Genomic DNA, 17,171 nt, shown 5'->3' with positions numbered 1-17,171 from the left:
CAAGAAAAGAGAGCGCTTAAATTATTAAAACCCATAATGTTAATGGTGCGCGCGCGCCTCTTGGAGGGCTAATGCCAGGGTATTGTCTTGCTAGGCTGGAGTAGCTGCGGTTTCCCCAGATCCGGGGAGTACCGCGGCCTTCAGTACTACTGAAGATAAATGTGCATCTTTAGTGGGTGCCGCAGGAGAGAGTGTTGTGTCGGTGCATCTTCGTTTCTGTGAGCATAAGTGTGTTGGTAAATATGTGCTACTACCAGACATGTTTAATATGGGAAAAAGTGACGTACTGGCGGTGCAAGTGTCTTGTAAATAAGCCCCCTAGTTTGTTTGTTTTTAAATAATCCATCCGATCAGTCTGACAGGAAAAGCACTATACCTCAAATTGCGGCAGAGAGGAAATGGGAGGCGTTGAAAGAACAATGCAGAGGATGCGTTTGAGAGCCGCTGCTCTTCGCCTCTTATGACAGCGGTTATGGTTGACAGCGACGGCTTACACTGTTTGTATGATCTCTAGGGAGGACGTGGATTTCTTTTCCGCAATATCAATAAGTGTAACCATGTTGGCCATGCTCATTCGATATCGAGCATTTTGTCCTTGGTGAAGCTGGTTTTGTTTTTCTTTTTATTCGTCCAATTAATTTCCGCGGTGTGGGAAGCTTTAGACAAACAAGCACAGGCAAAGCTCATGGGTCTGGCCTTGTCAAGCTGGTGTAATTATAGTTTTTACAGCACACATGCCAAACAAAGTGAAAAGAAAAAGAAAACATGTCACCTGCCAAACGTGGCGGCCTTCCACTTGCAATACAAATCATAAATAAAAGAACAATATTTTAATAAAACTGTTCAAGTGCTTCCTAGCCGGCAAGTGTACTATAAAAAAAAGAAATGAATCCCTTTTCAGGTTTGCTGCTCATAGCAGGAAAATCTGATTTATATGCACACAGAAAAGGTACTTTTTCTGAATTGGTGTAACCTGAACACTTTTTTTAAACACACATGGATGACTTAAACAAAGAATGTGAAAGATAATTGGAAAGTACAGTAACCACTAACTGTACCTGGCACTGAAGAGCGCTTCTTTTTAGGTGCGAGTGCACTTGTAATCAGGAAAACCATGCATCACTCTGTGCAAGAGAGCCAATGGCTGGAATGGGCTGACCCATTGACACTTAAACAGTGGATGAAGATGCGTGACCCAAAGCTCCACAATGCATATATAGAAGTATTATTTATTTTCATTTTTTTATTTTTGTTTTGTCTGCAACTCGCTTTTTTGAAATTGTATTTTTTATTCATTTTTTTAGGACCTATCAATGACAGTTAATTCCTTTAACAATAGCACACGGACATCGGTATTGCTCATAGATTATGAGAGAGCCATCTTGTGTCTTTATCATTCTTCCATTACAATAGTGCAATTTAGAGCTTTATATCATGGTGTACAAGCAAAGTCCTTTGGATCACCCTGTACGCCACCTGCAACTCATGAAATAGAACACTAAACATCACAACATTTAGGGGAGAGGATGTGGCCTCGCGGCTAGATAGGTCGACTTTGAAGCTGGAAAACCAAGTTCGAGTCTCGGCAGGGACGCTCAACATCCGGTGATTCTGGGCAAATCATTTGATCTCCCCGTGCCCAACAAAAATGAATGTGTCCGTCTGTAACGCAAAAGGTGCTCATGTAAAGCGCTTTGATACCTGATATCTTCGGGTCTAGTTTGCGAGATATCTTTAAAAAATATTTGAGCCTTGCAGTTAGAAGGGTGCCAACTTATTTAAAGGAAATTGATGCAGGAAGAGGGGAAGGGAACTCCGGATTCACAGTATGCATATTTGGCAGAGACTCGTGTAATGGCGCTGGCATACTGGGACAAGATGGCCTCTGGGACCAGCAGGCCTTGTGCATTGGGCACACCTGTGCAGAGAGCTCGGGGCTGCTGTTTCATGGTCTTTTCTGTTATGCCCGGTTACTTTATTGGACCTGTCGAGCAGCAGCAATGGAAGAAAAAGCTACAGTTTAGGCCTCCTTGTGGTTGAATATTGAATAAAACTTGTGCAAGGGAAAAAATGATGCATTACCTGAAATAAGTTTCTAGTTAAATGTGCCAGCAGGTTATAGACAGCTGCAACCCTGAAGACCAAATGGTAACAAGGCCTTTATTTGCAATGCTGGCCAATGGTGTGCCTCCTAATTCATAGATACTGATGGATTCCTTCCAATTTCTGGCGATTGCGGATTTTATCATAGTACTTTTCCCAACTTCCCATGGTTTGAATATTATATTTGTGTACTCTGTGCTGCTGGACCTGGAGATTTTGAATTGGCCAAAGTGATGAGGAAAAGCATAGATCAGTTTTAAAGGAGGTCCCTTCTGGCTACTTGCATAAAAACCGTAAACTTTTTTTTTGTTTTTTTTTTTTGTTTTTTGTAAAACAAATTGTCTTTTTTATTTTTGGAAACCAAAACATTAAAGAATCTGCCCCAGACCCTGAATAATGGAACCTCCTTTTTGCTGTAGCATCTACTCACTGGCATTTTCTACACCTTAGAGTGTGACTAGTCTTTGTAGGTGCCCTTTGGGAATCTGCCACCTGAATGCCATTATATCTGGGATCTGGTAGCTTAGTGTGCATTTGCATTTCTTGTTCATGATGGAACACTGCGTCGGGCCTTCATTAGAAGGAACTTGTTCTGAAGCTCTGCAGGGTGAGTTGGCAGTCCTGATTGTAGAAAATCTTTGGGTTGGTTTGGCATTTGTTGTGAATGCAAGTCCTGGGCTCCTGAAGCCTAAGAGGGAGTCCTCTGTTGCCACTATTGTTTAAGGCCAGTCAACTGGAGGAGGAAGGAGGGTCACAATTTAAGGCCAGATGGTCCAGAGGGGGCAGGGCGTGTAGACTGCAGTATATTGGTAGCAACTGTCCTGGAGGATTGAAGATGTTTTTGAAAATGTCTCAACTTGGGATTAGCAGTGGGGGGCTGCTGGGTAGGTACAACAAACCTAAAACAGGGCAGAGTCTTGAAAATACTCGCAAGTCCGCTTGCTACAGGCTGGATGTGGCTGCCACCTTTTGGATGCATGCCGTTACTCACCTGTGAGATGAGTAGAGACTTCCGAGTGTTACAGGCACCCACCACAAATTTAATTCTGAATCCAAGAACAAGTGAAAGGTTTCAGTAGACAAAGTTCTCACAATGTTTAGAAGCTGGATGGTGCCATCAGAAACTTGTTCATTTTATTTGGCCTGATAAGTTACTTATCCAGGTTGGGATAAACATCAACTCTTCTGCTTTAAAGGTGAGCAACTATGACTGTCCAGTATTGTGCAAAGATAAAATACCAAGTCAGCCCTGTCAGGATTCAAACCTGTGCCATGGAAATTGCACATATATGTGGCCAGTGGGCACATACAGTCTGTGAGCCCACAAGTTCTCCCTGCTTTCCTTTTCTCTCACAAGTGTGGAAGTAAAACCTTTGCATGTCTATTTTGGTCAGTTTGTTGTTGGTTGAATGGGCCAGGCATCTGCAGGAATTGTATCTTGACTTGTTTGCTGTGATTTAGTTTAAAGACTCTTCAGGTGAAGCAAGAACTGCCCATTTCACTCTTTAGGTACCAGGAGCTATCCTGATTAGACTCTAGCTTGCTTGGATTTGTTTGTTTTCACACCAGGAAAGTAATCTTTTGTTTCAGATGCCCGGCAGCATCTGGTGAAGTTTGTAGTGTGTGATTAATGTCTTGCTTCTTTGAATTAGTGATTGACCATAGGTTGACAGACTGTAACCCTCGCATTTTCAGAGGTGATTACTTCTAAGCTTAAATCTTTGCTCTTCTCTGCAGATCCTGATGTACTGTAGGATAAATACTTACTAAACTAGGGGCCATATTTATCAAACTTTCATTCCGCACAAGACACCTTGCTGCGTGAGAGCTCGGACAGTAATGCCCCATATCTATCAAGAAATGGTGCATTACTGTTCTCTATCTGCTCTGGCGCACAATCGGCAGCCTACCGCCAATACAGGCACTCATGCGCCATGGTGCAAGGGTGCCTGCATTGCAGGCAGGATTATTTTTGTGCAGGAAGGGTTACCCTCCTGCACATAACCATCACCAGAGACCTTTTTTTCTTCTATGTGTGCTGCAGAATAAATATATTTATCCATGTAATGTCTCACCTCGGGTGAACTTAGCATTATGACGCATTCCCAGGTCTATCACTTATGGTAAATATTTGAATGCGCCAAGATCCATGGGTGGATACGTGGGAACACACACGCTCCACCCATGGAACGCCTCCCTGGGGCAGAGTAACACAATGCAGCGATTTGCGCTGCTTTGCGTTACTCCAGATTTATCAAGCCTTGCAGGGCCATGCAAGGTGGCCACTACCATGCGTGGCTTGATAAATCTGACTTGGGTTTTGTCGCAGAGCCATGATAAATCTGACCCTAGATGTTATGGCCTGCTTCCTGCCTCTGCTCCCTCTTGGTTGTTTAGGTCCTCTTGATCTGTATGAATATGGAGTCCTGTGGTGTTAGTACATAACGGCTGTTTGGATGCAGTCTTTCCTCAATTGGCAAATTACCCTGGAGGTTTTGTAGGATCTACTTCCTGTTTACTCTTCACCACTTGTGAGCGAGCTTTAGAAAATTATGGAATCATTTAAAAGGCATTTTCTCCAACTCTTATTCTTTATCCCGGACCTTAGTGTTTGGATTTTTTCTCAGAACCTATATCCATTACTACTACGTAGGTATTTGTCACTAATGCTCTAATGGCTTGAATTGAAGCCAGTGATTCTTAATTGATATTTTCCGTGGCCCCAGTAGCTGCCTTAACTTGCATGGATTCCATCAAACAAGTCATAATGGCCCATGAAGACTGAGAAGTATTTTGATTGTCAAGCTAACACAGTAAAGTCTCCATCTTCCATATGGGGTCAACTTTCATTTGTCTGGAGGGGCTAAGGTAAAAAATACCAGATATATTTTCTCCACCATCGCAGTCTTTCACTGTAGCGCCACCTGATGAAGATCTGCATGAGCGAGATGTCTTGTGTTTCGTTAACTAGCTGGTGAGAGGATGTCTATTCAGTGGAAGCTATTTTGCCACCGCTATCAGTATGGGTGGTGCTAGACTTTACACTGGTAGGTTCCTTTGCAGGATGGCTGTAGGCCACAAGAAAATTGGATAATGAGGTTCAGAGGAGGTGAGGATGAAGTATTTTTGACGGGGTAAACTGATTCTACAAATCACCAATGTGGGCTATTTTAGGAAAGGGCTGCTGGTGCCTTGGTGTTGTGTAACTGCAGATATAGCATTGCTTTGGAAATGGAGAGATTTTTTTAATTTTTTTTATTGGACACGTCAACACCCAAGTTGGGCGTTACTATAGCAGAGATTTGTCCCCTGACTTGGAGCACTCCTTTAACACCAAAAGGGCCAGTCGCTTCTAGTGAGCATTGTATTGCTTGGTGGCGAGTGTTGTCTCCGTTGTAAATGTGTACTTGAACTCCAACGATGTCACACGAGAATTTGTGCACGAGCGATGCACTCCTAAAAAACTATTGGTCTGTTGTTGGGGAGTGATTCAGTTTAGTGCACGAGAGGTTGAAATCATGAATACATTGTAACATGGGGTACCTCTCGGACCATAGATCGTAGAATCTTTTAACAATGGAGAACTACCAACGTTTTCTCCACACATGCTCACTTAATGAGCTGTGGTTATTTAAGGAATCTTTAAGAAAAAGATGATAAATGTTTTACGTTTCTCGCATTAATATGTCAAGCTCATGTAATTAATTTACTCAAAAAAGCAGGTAATTTATCTTGAGAGAGACATTTACATGGAACAAAACATACACCATTGTGTTTACATCAAAGATAATACATTAATCAAGTCAAAACACCAATAGAATAATAAGACAAATCATGAGTACATACTACAAAGAAGAAAAAGGGACATTCTTAACTTAATATACAAAGAATCATCACAAAAGAAGGGACATACGATATACGATTAATGTACCCTATTAGACTACTGTGCCGCTTAGTTGGTATATCAAATCATAAGTGTCCAAACTTTTCTTTTTATGTAATCCGGACCGATTATTGGTGCTCTCGATAATATAGTACTAAGGGGTCCTAGGTGACGTCAGAGGGCAGTTGTACATATTCTTGACTCAGCCATGTGAATTAAGCTTGTGTGTTCAGTGCTGTTGCACATTGACTTTCAGCATGTTGTCTCTTGGCCTCACAGGACATGTGCCGCTCACCTATATCTACAGTGATAGTGATCTCCCACCTAGATCTGCAGTGACGGTGGTCTCCCACCTAGATCTGCAGTGACGGTGGTCTCCCACCTAGATCTGCAGTGACGGTGGTCTCCCACCTAGATCTGCAGTGACGGTGGTCTCCCACCTAGATCTGCAGTGACGGTGGTCTCCCACCTAGATCTGCAGTGACGGTGGTCTCGCTCCTATATCTGCAGAGGATGGTGATCTCACACCCTTTTACTGTTAGCACACCACTACAGCAAGGCCAAGCGAAAGGAGCCCCTTGGGCGTGAAGGGGCGTCTTGAGACCTCAATGAACAACAAAGGAAGGCTGGACTCTGGTGTTGAGCAGTGACTGGTTGAAGAGAGCCTCGGCGGCTGGCAGAGGGGGGAGATGGTGCACACATATGCTCTGGAGGCAGAGGGGACAGATAGGTGTATATATATCAGCACAGAAATCTGTTTAAAGTAAACATTAGATTTAGGGTGAGGAAAAATACAGTAGCGTGAACGTTTTATTTCGGTGTAGAGTGAGCGGTGCTGTTTTGTAATGTCGTCACTGGCAGACATAATCACAATTTAGAAGAAAAAAAACCAGACTTCGGAAATACCCTCACGACAGCCGTTAAGCAAACGATCCAGTCCGGATGGGCCGTCCCCAAAAGGAGACAGGGCGGTTACAAAGAAGCCTCATTTTCAATCGGAGGCCACTGTTTAGCATAAACAATGACATCAGCCAATGAAAATGATGAGCGGGGCTTCAAGTGCCCTTCTGAAATCTCCTCTACTACAATATGTCTCGCAGAGCGTGCAGCGCATGCGCGCTGCAACGCCAGGCGAAAACTGAAAAAAGTTACTTACCTTTTGCTAATGTTCTTTATCATATGAAGATCCAGCAGATTCCTTTCTTATACAGTTTCCAAGACCGCAGACTGAACCCAGAAACTTTTTAGCTCGTCTTCATCACTGACTTCACGTTGGGGCTCCTCTGCATTGACCACCGTGCCTTGCGGCTCCACCTGAAATTGGTATGTCAACTGCCATATAGGGTACATAGGTGTCTGCTCAGTCCATTTGTATGCTCCCACCTGACTCAAAGGCGCCACCCAAGAAGGATGAGGGCATATGGAATCTCAATCGGAAAGCACGCTTCCCAAGTAACTTTTTTTTATAATGGATACTGAGCCTTGCGGATTACTTACTTGACTACTCCTAAAGCAATACCCAAAAGCAGGAGTAATGATTGAGGATATTACTTCCCTTCATAAGAGAAAAGACTGCAATGCTGCCCTAGCAACCTGAGATTAAGCACCTCTCCCCATGAATACACACTCATGCTTTGAAAAGGGGTAGAGAGCACACCAATTTCAAGCTTTTAAAAGTAGACTGCATAGAAACCCCTTTTAGCAACGTCGAACACCTCACGGAATGAGACCTGAACTATTTACTTTGAAACTTCCTAGCCAACTCATAAGAATAGTTCACTAAGATTGAACAGCGAGTCCTAATGCCAATTAACACAACCCGCCTTCACTCTCTAAATTCCTTGGAGGAATATAAACATTTGGAGTCCTTCAAGGATCTAACCTATATAGCCTCTTTCTCTTTGGAAGGATGAGACCCAGGCTAGAATGCTGGCACTGCTTGCTACCGGCTTGTTGGTAGGAAAAAGGCTTTACTCAACGGACTATTTTACCCTTTTGAAAAACAAACTAAAGAGAAGCAGAGAAAGATTTAATCTTACTCATTGTTTTAGGAAACGAGATAGCTACTAGAAATCCACCAAATTTCAGATGGCAAGAATGCATGGTTTCAAAAGGAGAACCCATTAGAAAGCATAACCCCAAATTCAAATCTCAAGAGAAAGGGTCTTTGGAGTTAACTCATTTTGCAAAACTACCAGTAATTTGAGTGAAATGAACTGCTCAGGCAAAAACAAACCAGCCAAGATAACAGTTGAATAAATCTCAATATTACCAATTTTAAGTTATTTTTCCAGGAGGGAAATGGCTAGTTACTAAATCTGTGCTGACTGAGTATTCAATGGCTCAATAGAATGCGTAGAAATCAAAGCTGCAAAAAAAATTAACATTGTCAAGAACAGAGCGCCCTTGTCGAAGAACTACGAGGACCTACAAAAACACCCATTATTTTCCAGAGGAAAATATTAAATAGATGGGTATAACCTCTAGGTCCAAGCTGAAACATTGAAAACCTTAAGATGTGGCTAGAACAACCTACATCTGCCCTGTCTTCCCTTAAAGGTCAAGAGAGAACACAACTGAGGAGGACAACCAGACTAGCCCAAACTGGAATGTGAGCCTTGTGTAGAATGTTTTGAATCCTCCTTATACGTCAGGGTTCTTCGGCTACAGTAAATGTTACTGTAACGGAAGGACCCAATTCAGAATGTCACCTCTGAATTCACTCGGTTGATACTGCTTTGAACAAAACAGATGGCATAGTTTGTCATTGGTTGCAAAGAGATCTATTTCGAAAAATCTCAATTATTGGAATATCTTGCAAAACCCTTCCTGAAGATGCCACTTGCCCTCAAGGACTGACTATAGCCTGCTCCCAAGGGTTGTGGCTTTGTCAGTCATTTGTAAAGGAACTGCTGACAGACCTATTTCACAGACTACGGACCATTGCCAGAGCTAGAGTCTCCAAGCATTGAACAAGAACATAGCTTCCCCTCTCCTTGTTCAGATATCACATGGAATTCATTTTACCCATCAGTACCTGCACACGAATGCCCTGTAGCTGGGGGAAGGCAAACCTTTAAGGTCAATCTGGTCTCACTCGACCCCAAAATATTGCTATGAATTTCTCATTTATTCCCCGTCACCTGTGAAGCTTTTCCCTTTCAAAGATGATCCACATTCTTCCACACAGCAACGTCTTAACCACCTGAGTGAAGGCCAGACTTGTCCTTAAAGTCCCTGTGGAGATGTGGAGCCGATTCCATTGATGATGCAAATCCCACTGAAGGCAACCTATTCTCATGCCTGCCTGAGGGACCGGTATGACACATGAAACCATGAGGCTTAAAAGACAAAGCCTCTCTTGCCAGCTGATTAAGACATTTCTCAAAAAACGGTCATATATCCCGAATGCTGAACGCCCTTCTCTTAGGGTGCATAAGATTAATGGACTGATACTGGGTCAAAGATTTCTTTCAATTTACAGAGCGGGCCCACCTTTTAACAAGAGTGGTTCTAACCAGCAAATTTGCTGCCACCAAGGCTGGAAAAGTCACACTGATAAACTGCTCATCCAGATAAGGATGAACTTAACTGAAACCCTTCTGAGATAGGCCAGCACCACAGCCATAACCGGTGTGAAGGAACGGAGCAAATCAGTGGCCAAAAGGTAACTCTGACCTAAGTAGATGTTTGTCTCACTGTCTCCGCCTTTGACGAGGTAGCCAGAGCCGTTTTGCAGCATTGCCTGAAAACAGCTTCAGTACCTACTTCAGACTGTCAGAATCGAAGACTAGGAAGTCAAGGCCAAAGTCTGCATCCGCACCAAAACCGCTAGTATAACAGTTGATCGCTGGAAGACAAAGGCACCAGAGCCTCCTCTTTAGAGGGGGCAGTGAGGATCTGAGGACTAACCTTTTTGAGTGCCCCAATTTGCTCAATTCAAGCCCCAGGCTTGACGAGCTTCCCTAGTTTCATTGGGAGTGATAGGCTAGAGAATGGGCGCCAGCTCTGAGAGAAAAATAATCCCTCCCTCTCTACCTTGGGCTTCTGCTTTGAGGCCATAAATCTTGGCATGCCTCTTCCAAAAAGCTATGTAATGCATCTTTTGGCATGAGTCGCATAATTCAGAATTTTGTCCATTTCCTGTATTACAGACGCAAGACACTTGAGGGTCCATAACTGACATGTTTCTTACAAGTCTTCCACGGAATAATTGGCACCGTGGTATTGGGGGAGAGCCCTGCTGTCCAAAATATAAATTTTGTAAAAGGGACAAAAAAATCATTAGAGTAATCCGCAGCTCCAGATCCGGCTTCTCTTGGAGGCATGTTAAAAAGGAACGGGTGTCCCCAGTGTACCTGGTGTTTTATATATGGCGCTTGACACTTCATCCCTTCTGGCGGAAGTAGACTCTTTTTTTGCAAGCGGTGCCACATCACACCAGTGATGGAGAACAGCATTACAAAAATTGCTGGATTCGGTCCGGTTCCTGGGTCGTGGATGCGTAAGGGGTAGAGTTAATATACATTCAAAAGTCTATTTTGAAAGCAAACATACAAACAATTTTCCATTCAAGTAACTTTTTGGTATGTACAATGCTTGCTAACCCCTCCAGTAGTAGAAAGGCTTTCAAATCATAAGAGGTGATGTGGGTAGAAAAGTTGTCATTTCTATATTTTACTTTGCACCTGTATTTTAAGTCCTGCATCATCCGTGGTAGCGGAGTAGGGTGGGTTTGAGTGAACATTTAACCATTCGTGGGTACTTGTCACTCCTTAACGTTTAAGTGATTAATTGATATTGCGCAAACTGTACATTATTGAAAGTACACCTATGTTAAAACATGCTATTTTTCATTAATAGATGTATTTTCTTCCCATTGCTATATACTAGGACTGACGCAGGTGCCCAAAGCAATAAAAACCGAAATTTCATATACTGTGAGCCAGCCGGATAGCTACGATGTGTACGTTAACAGTATATCAAAATTCTTGAAGCTCTACAATGAGACAGAACAAACTGATCCAATGGTGTATGAGGATTGCTCTGGTAAGCTGGTGTCATCTTCATGTTTTGTGATGTGATCCCTTCATAAGAGATTGTGTATGATGCTTTACAAGGTACCATCAAAGGGTGGGTGAAATTGTCTTTTTTACTCCAACTGCTTTTTGAGTCGAATGTTTGCAGGTATCTGTTGTGAATTTGTGTTTTTTTTAAAGTCTTGCAGTGTACTCGCAGGAGACTGGGTGGAGCAAAAAGTCTTGGCATGGTATTATCTGAGCGAATAGGCTGCTGTTGTATGCAGAAAAGTGTAATTAAATTTCCTCCCCGTCCTATTACCAACCACTCTGAATAGCGATGCTTCCGTGAGCAGTCGGGGTCTCATCCGGACTTGTTTCTCGCAGCTAGGAAAATACAGAGATGGCTCTAAAATATAAGATTGCATAACATGTCAAAATGTTGGGTTAAAAAATATAAATCCTCCATATAGTGGAAAGTCCGAGTACATTAAATGTTCAGATTGGAGAAAATAATGACTTGAAAAGCTCCTCCGCTAACGTGATCCATGTACGACTGGCAGCCGCTTTATAATGTTATATTTTATGTAGATAGCTTGATATTGGGTCAATACAATTTGTCAACACCTGAAAAGGTTATTCAGGGGGCGGCGCTTATGTCTTCTTAAGGTAGGCAAGCCGTGGTTATTTTAGTGAGTCCCACGTATTTATTTTTAAAGTACAGTAAGTGAAGGCAGAATGCTGTGTTAACAATGTACACAGTGCACATCTGGAACGGATAGTTTCTCACAGACTGTATGCAAGCTGCTATCTTCCAACAGCAGGCCTGTGCCTTGTGATATACCGGGAGCCTTTTTCTTGGGAGGACATGACTTCCATCTCCTTATCAGTCTCTCTTTTGGTCACAGACCATGAGGTGTGAACGAAGAGTGCATGTTTAATAGGAAGGATGGTGAGCTGCTGAGTGCACTGGGTGGGGGTTGGGTGGAAGGGAGGTGGGGGTGATCAGCAGAGGGTTCAGCCAAAGAACTCTTTTCACATCTCCATGTACAGTGAAAAAAATAAAATACCACAAAAATAAAATACTACAACCCTGGGAGACCTGAAAAGCAGGAGGAACAGGCAACACCACACAGCCTGTGAACAAACGGGACACCCCAAACTAAAGGCCACAAAGTAGACCTACTAATCCATAAGATGGCCAGCCTAAAAGTAAAAACTTGAAAGCCTTGGTGAGTCGGTCACGTCTGCAACAGATCTACAAGGATACTTTAAAGTACTGCGCTCTATAGAACTGACTGTAAAATATTGCGTCTAGAGTTATTTGCCACTGTGCTAACCAATCCAAAGCAGGAGACCTGTTTCAGATGTGAAGAAGGGATGAGTGTTATTGGAAGCTGATGTTTCTGGTTAACTAAGTAAATCCACTACTTATTATTATTATTATTACAATTTTCTCAGTATATCCATAAAATTATTAAATAACTTCTTTGCAGTATGTACCACAAACTGAACGGTCTGCAAGCACTAGGTGACGGGTGGTGAATGGATAATTGCTCCTCAGTAAAGTAGATCTGACAATTCCTGCTTGGCGAGCAGTTTGTAAAGAGTAGCTTGGTTTAAAAAACAATTGAACGAATTGAAAGCAATAAGTTTACGCTATAAAAACTGGGTTCTGAACAAAAATCTGTTCCTCCAAAGGAAACAGACAGTTGAGCAAACGCTGGTCAACAGAGTAAAGAGTTCGAGAACACATTGCGCGGCCATATGCTCCCGAGATCCCACTAGCTGTGTGCGAGGTCCTACAACACGGGGGGGATTGGGGGGGCGCTAACTGACTGGGCGACGAAGGGCCTGACTACCATGGGGGATCTTTACGAGGATGGTATTGTACTTCCCTATGAGACACTTCAAGACCGGTTTGAATTGGCCTGGGGGGACTATTTATTGCATATGGTGCTCACGACGGCCATTCAAGCGCATTGGAAGGAGTGGCTGAGGGAACCTTCAACCTCAATGGCATGCCAATACGTAGTTATGGCAGCCGGCACCATTAAGGCAGTTACGTGCCTGTACCGTCGAATGACCCATGAGAACCTTACCCCTCTGGACTCACTTCGGCAAAAATGGGAGGAAGATTTAGGTGTGGAACTCCCTGAGAAGACATGGGCAAGACTATTAGAGCAAGCGTGGAAAAGCACGAGGAATGCACGCTTCCAATTGATACTTTTTTACGCTCCACAGGGCTTCTCTTACACCAGCTAAAATTAACCAGCATTTTGAGGTCGATTCGGCAATGTGCCCGCGCTGTAGTACAGTGGGAGCGGACTTCTCCCACATGATGTGGGGGTGCCCTCAAATGGGGACATATTGGGAGGAGGTGTTAACACTTCTGCAGGATGTCACGGCTAGAGCCATAGAACCCACCATAGGCCTCTGTTTGTTACAGTGGTTCCCACGCACCGCTAGGAACAAGGTGACGAGCAAATTCATAGATTTGGGGCTTTTACTAGAGAAGAGGGAAATAACAACGCATTGGAAGGCCAAGAAGGGTCCTAGTTACCGGAGATGGCACGCAGAATTTCTTAAGTAGGCAGAATGTGAAAGGACTACAAGATTGCAGCTGGCGACCCGCACCCACAGCAAACAAGCATTTACAATGCAATGGTCTCGGCATTGGTAAAGTTAGAGCTATTGGCATTGCTCATGACATTATTTTTGTTTATGTTTTTGTTTTTAAAACATTTAAAGAAACTGCATTGTCATGAGCAATGCCAATAGCTCTAACTTTAACAATGCCGAGACCGTTGCATTGTAAATGCTTGTTTCCTCTTCTGTCCTTCCGAATCCAAATAACTGACTAACTTATCCACCACTTAAAATGACTTCTTATTTCACAATACTAATTCAACACTAATCCTTTATGGGTCCCTGAGTAGCGCGCTACTCGCCGAAAAAGCGCTTTGACGCATTGTCAGGGGTAGTAAGCGCTATATAAATGCAATTACAATACAATACAATATGTCTGGAATTCTTCTAAATACGGATTGCCCTCCTGGAAGATGTGCTGCTTCCAGTGCAAAGCTTGTGATCTCAACATGAATGTGCAAATTGTGCAAAAAACATGTTCATGAAAAATAATTTCTTTCCATTCTCTTTGAACTATATTGAACTACCATATGTTTTGTATTCCTGCTGCATGTTAAATTCCTCACTTCAGCCCAGAAAAGTGTGGATATTTGAGGAATCTGAACAGCATTGTTAACTCCTTAAATGCCTGAATAAGGTGTACACCAACGGAGAGGTGACCAGTTAAAATGTGTAATGGGTCAGGTGTGGCGCTGCACCCCTTGTGCAGCACTTTGATGACTTTGAACTACAATTACTTTTGTTAACATCTGCAAATTACGCCGCGGGTGGCTGAATATGCAGAAACTGAGGAAAAATCATGTTTGTGCAGGAAAAAGGTGGCCCGAGTATAGTCCACTAGATAGACACTAGAATTAGAAGTCAGTTAAAGGGGAAGTTTGAAAAGCAAAAATTAAAAAATTAACAGAACTTTAAGTGAATTTATAAACAAGCCCACGGCTAACGTGGCACACAGAACAAAAGCTATGATTCCTTAAGTCAATAATAATCATTCCCTTAACGGGCCAAGTTGAGGCACTGGCTACACACCTGTCACGAGCAGCAGGTGCATTAACCAGCCAGACCTCCGTTTCTTAGGGACTGACCGCCTAAAAAAATCAATCCAAACTTGTTTCATGTAACTTGTGTCTCCAAAACAGAAGCGGCTGCAATTATTACCTATGCAACAATTTCTGCAGCACTACCTATAATCCTATTAACTGTTGATTGCGGGGGGGAGGGGAGACGAACATCGATTTATTTCAACACACATCTGCAACGATCCTCCCGCTGAGCTGATTGTAAAGGGACTGCAGTTCATGAACCGCAGCAGCGCCTGTTGACAGGACGGAAACCCACTCGTCCTGAACGTCCCCTCGCTACGGCAGCCGGCGGCGGTCAATCCGGAAGACAGACTGGTTAACAGCAGGTTTCCGCTCTCCGCCTTGCAAGCCGGGAGTGTCTCCAGGACCCACGTGCGTCTGTCTTCGGAGACAGCTCGGTGTGAAGAGTGAGTGGGGGGCCTCAGTTCTCGAGTTTCGACGTGCAGCGCTCCCTCCGCCAGGGCACGTCGCCCAGTGAAACCCGAGCCGGGAAGTTCTCTTTAAGGGGTTCCAGAGTTGCTGCGTTGCATTGTGATGAAGTTGTCGGGGAGATTCTAGTGACCAAATGTTCGGGCGGCGCGTTACGCGACCGGTACCTGGATGTGACTTCCTCGGTTTCCCTGGCTTGGATGCGCTACTTTTCCTACTCCGGACGGGCGGAACTCCCAAGTAACATAAAGAAGCAGAGGGCACCGGAAGACACCACCGCCTTTCTCCGAGGCTGAGAAGAACTGCCTCGGAGAAACGCAGCGTCATTTTCGGATTGGGGGGCGTGTTTTGCTGTTGTCTCCTCCCTGAGACTTCTCGCAAAAAACACGCCCCCCGATCCGAAAAAGACGGGGCTTCAACGGAGTGACTGGACCTCTTCTCCAGTGGCTGGCCAGCATTTAAGAGGCCAGCCAATGGAGAACAGGATAGAAGAGGGGCGGGTGCAAGCCCCTCTTCTCAATGACATTAAATCTCCGGACTTCCGGTCTGCCGACCGGATGGTCCCGAGACCTAAAAAGCACAGGAGTTGGCGAGGGCATAGGAGGCACTGGTGATGTTATTGAAAATCCCAGACTCTGACTCTAGCATGGATTCCGATGAGTCCGCTTTAGATGGGCCGCCTTGAGGGTTTGCACCACCCGGGGAGGATTGAAGCTCTGTTGTCTTGCTTGGGGCTGCCTCTGACAGCCATAAGCGATGTCCATGCTTGATGTTGTGATGCTACCTAATGTCGATCTACCTAGCACATGTGACTACAAATCAATGTATGTACTTGTTGCGCCACTGGGGGGAGGGAGGGGAAGAATGAAGGGGGAGGTTGGTGTTTTATATTTTAGTTATACCTGGGTAGATATACCTACATTTATTAACCAGATTGGGCAACGGAGATATGTGCATAGAAGCTTCTTCAGACTATAATTATAGTACTATGCGACTTCGACTGCTGCTAATAACTGTCTTTGTTTATACCATGCCTCATCACATACTTCCCTGGGTGCATATTTCTTTATGGATCGTGTGTGTGTGTGTGTGTATATATATATATATATATATATATATATATATATATATATATATATTGTTTTGTTTGTAGTAAAACAATAAAAATATATATAAAAAAAAGAGTAAAGAGTTCTAAATAGAACATAAGATGGTGGTATTTCCATGAAGACTGGTGAATCCAAGCCACAGAATTTGTAATGCTTTGTGTAAACTGCGACAAGATTCAATCTAGTCAGTTAAGGCTACATATTCGGGATGCTCTAAAAAATAGGATAGTCTTACACATGCTTGTTTCCTCACTTCAATATAGATTTAAACTGGACAGTGACTATTGAAATAACGATAATCCTGTTTGCTGTACTGATTTGTGACCCTTGCAAAAATTATTCGGACTCCTTTTCTGCATTGTGGACCTCCTCTTTCTGGATAACATAGGAACAAAGGGAAAAGGTTGATTTCTGCCAGTTGATGCTTAAGCAACACCTCATCCGTCCTCTATGCCCATCAACTTTACCGCAAGCTAATTATGGTTTGGATGCTAGCATTTATCACAATTGGACAAAGGTGGCTTCCTCTTTAGTTGCATACCATTGCAAAGGCAAGTGTGGTGTATCTAATAAAGGGTGTTTATTCCCTGCAGAAAGATACAGTTGACAGTGTTATTCTGTTTATCGAGAAAGGTTTGGTGTTATTGTATTTATCACTTTAATATTAACCCAATCAGATGAGAGGGGTGTGTGTACCTTACACTAAACTCCCAACTAAGGAATTTGTAGTTGGGTAGCAATTGAGCCTTCATTGGCTGAAGTCAAGAATAGAGACTCTGCTTTGCAAAAAATTGTATTCAAAATCCTCTAGAAAATCATGGTAACTCTACTTGTAGCTTTGGCTTTTTTTTCCCATCCAGATGTTTACCCACACAAGTGTAAAACTTAACCTGCATGA

The 17,171-nt window shown here is 43.4% G+C and overlaps 1 protein-coding gene across 1 annotated transcript in view; it reads left to right on the top strand.

The window, feature by feature from the left end:
• The window catches only part of ATP1B1 (ATPase Na+/K+ transporting subunit beta 1), a 56,279-nt gene that overhangs the window by 16,875 nt on the left and 22,233 nt on the right, over positions 1-17,171 (top strand). Inside the window, exon 3 of the mRNA XM_085622990.1 lies at positions 10,880-11,035. Coding sequence (XP_085479116.1) covers positions 10,880-11,035 — 156 coding nt within the window. The remainder of the gene's footprint in view (positions 1-10,879; positions 11,036-17,171) is intronic.

The sequence above is a fragment of the Triturus cristatus genome, chromosome 8 (genome assembly GCF_964204655.1).
Source record: "Triturus cristatus chromosome 8, aTriCri1.1, whole genome shotgun sequence".
NCBI classification, from domain to species: domain Eukaryota; kingdom Metazoa; phylum Chordata; class Amphibia; order Caudata; family Salamandridae; genus Triturus; species Triturus cristatus.
This window is presented reverse-complemented; position numbering and strand designations above follow the sequence as displayed.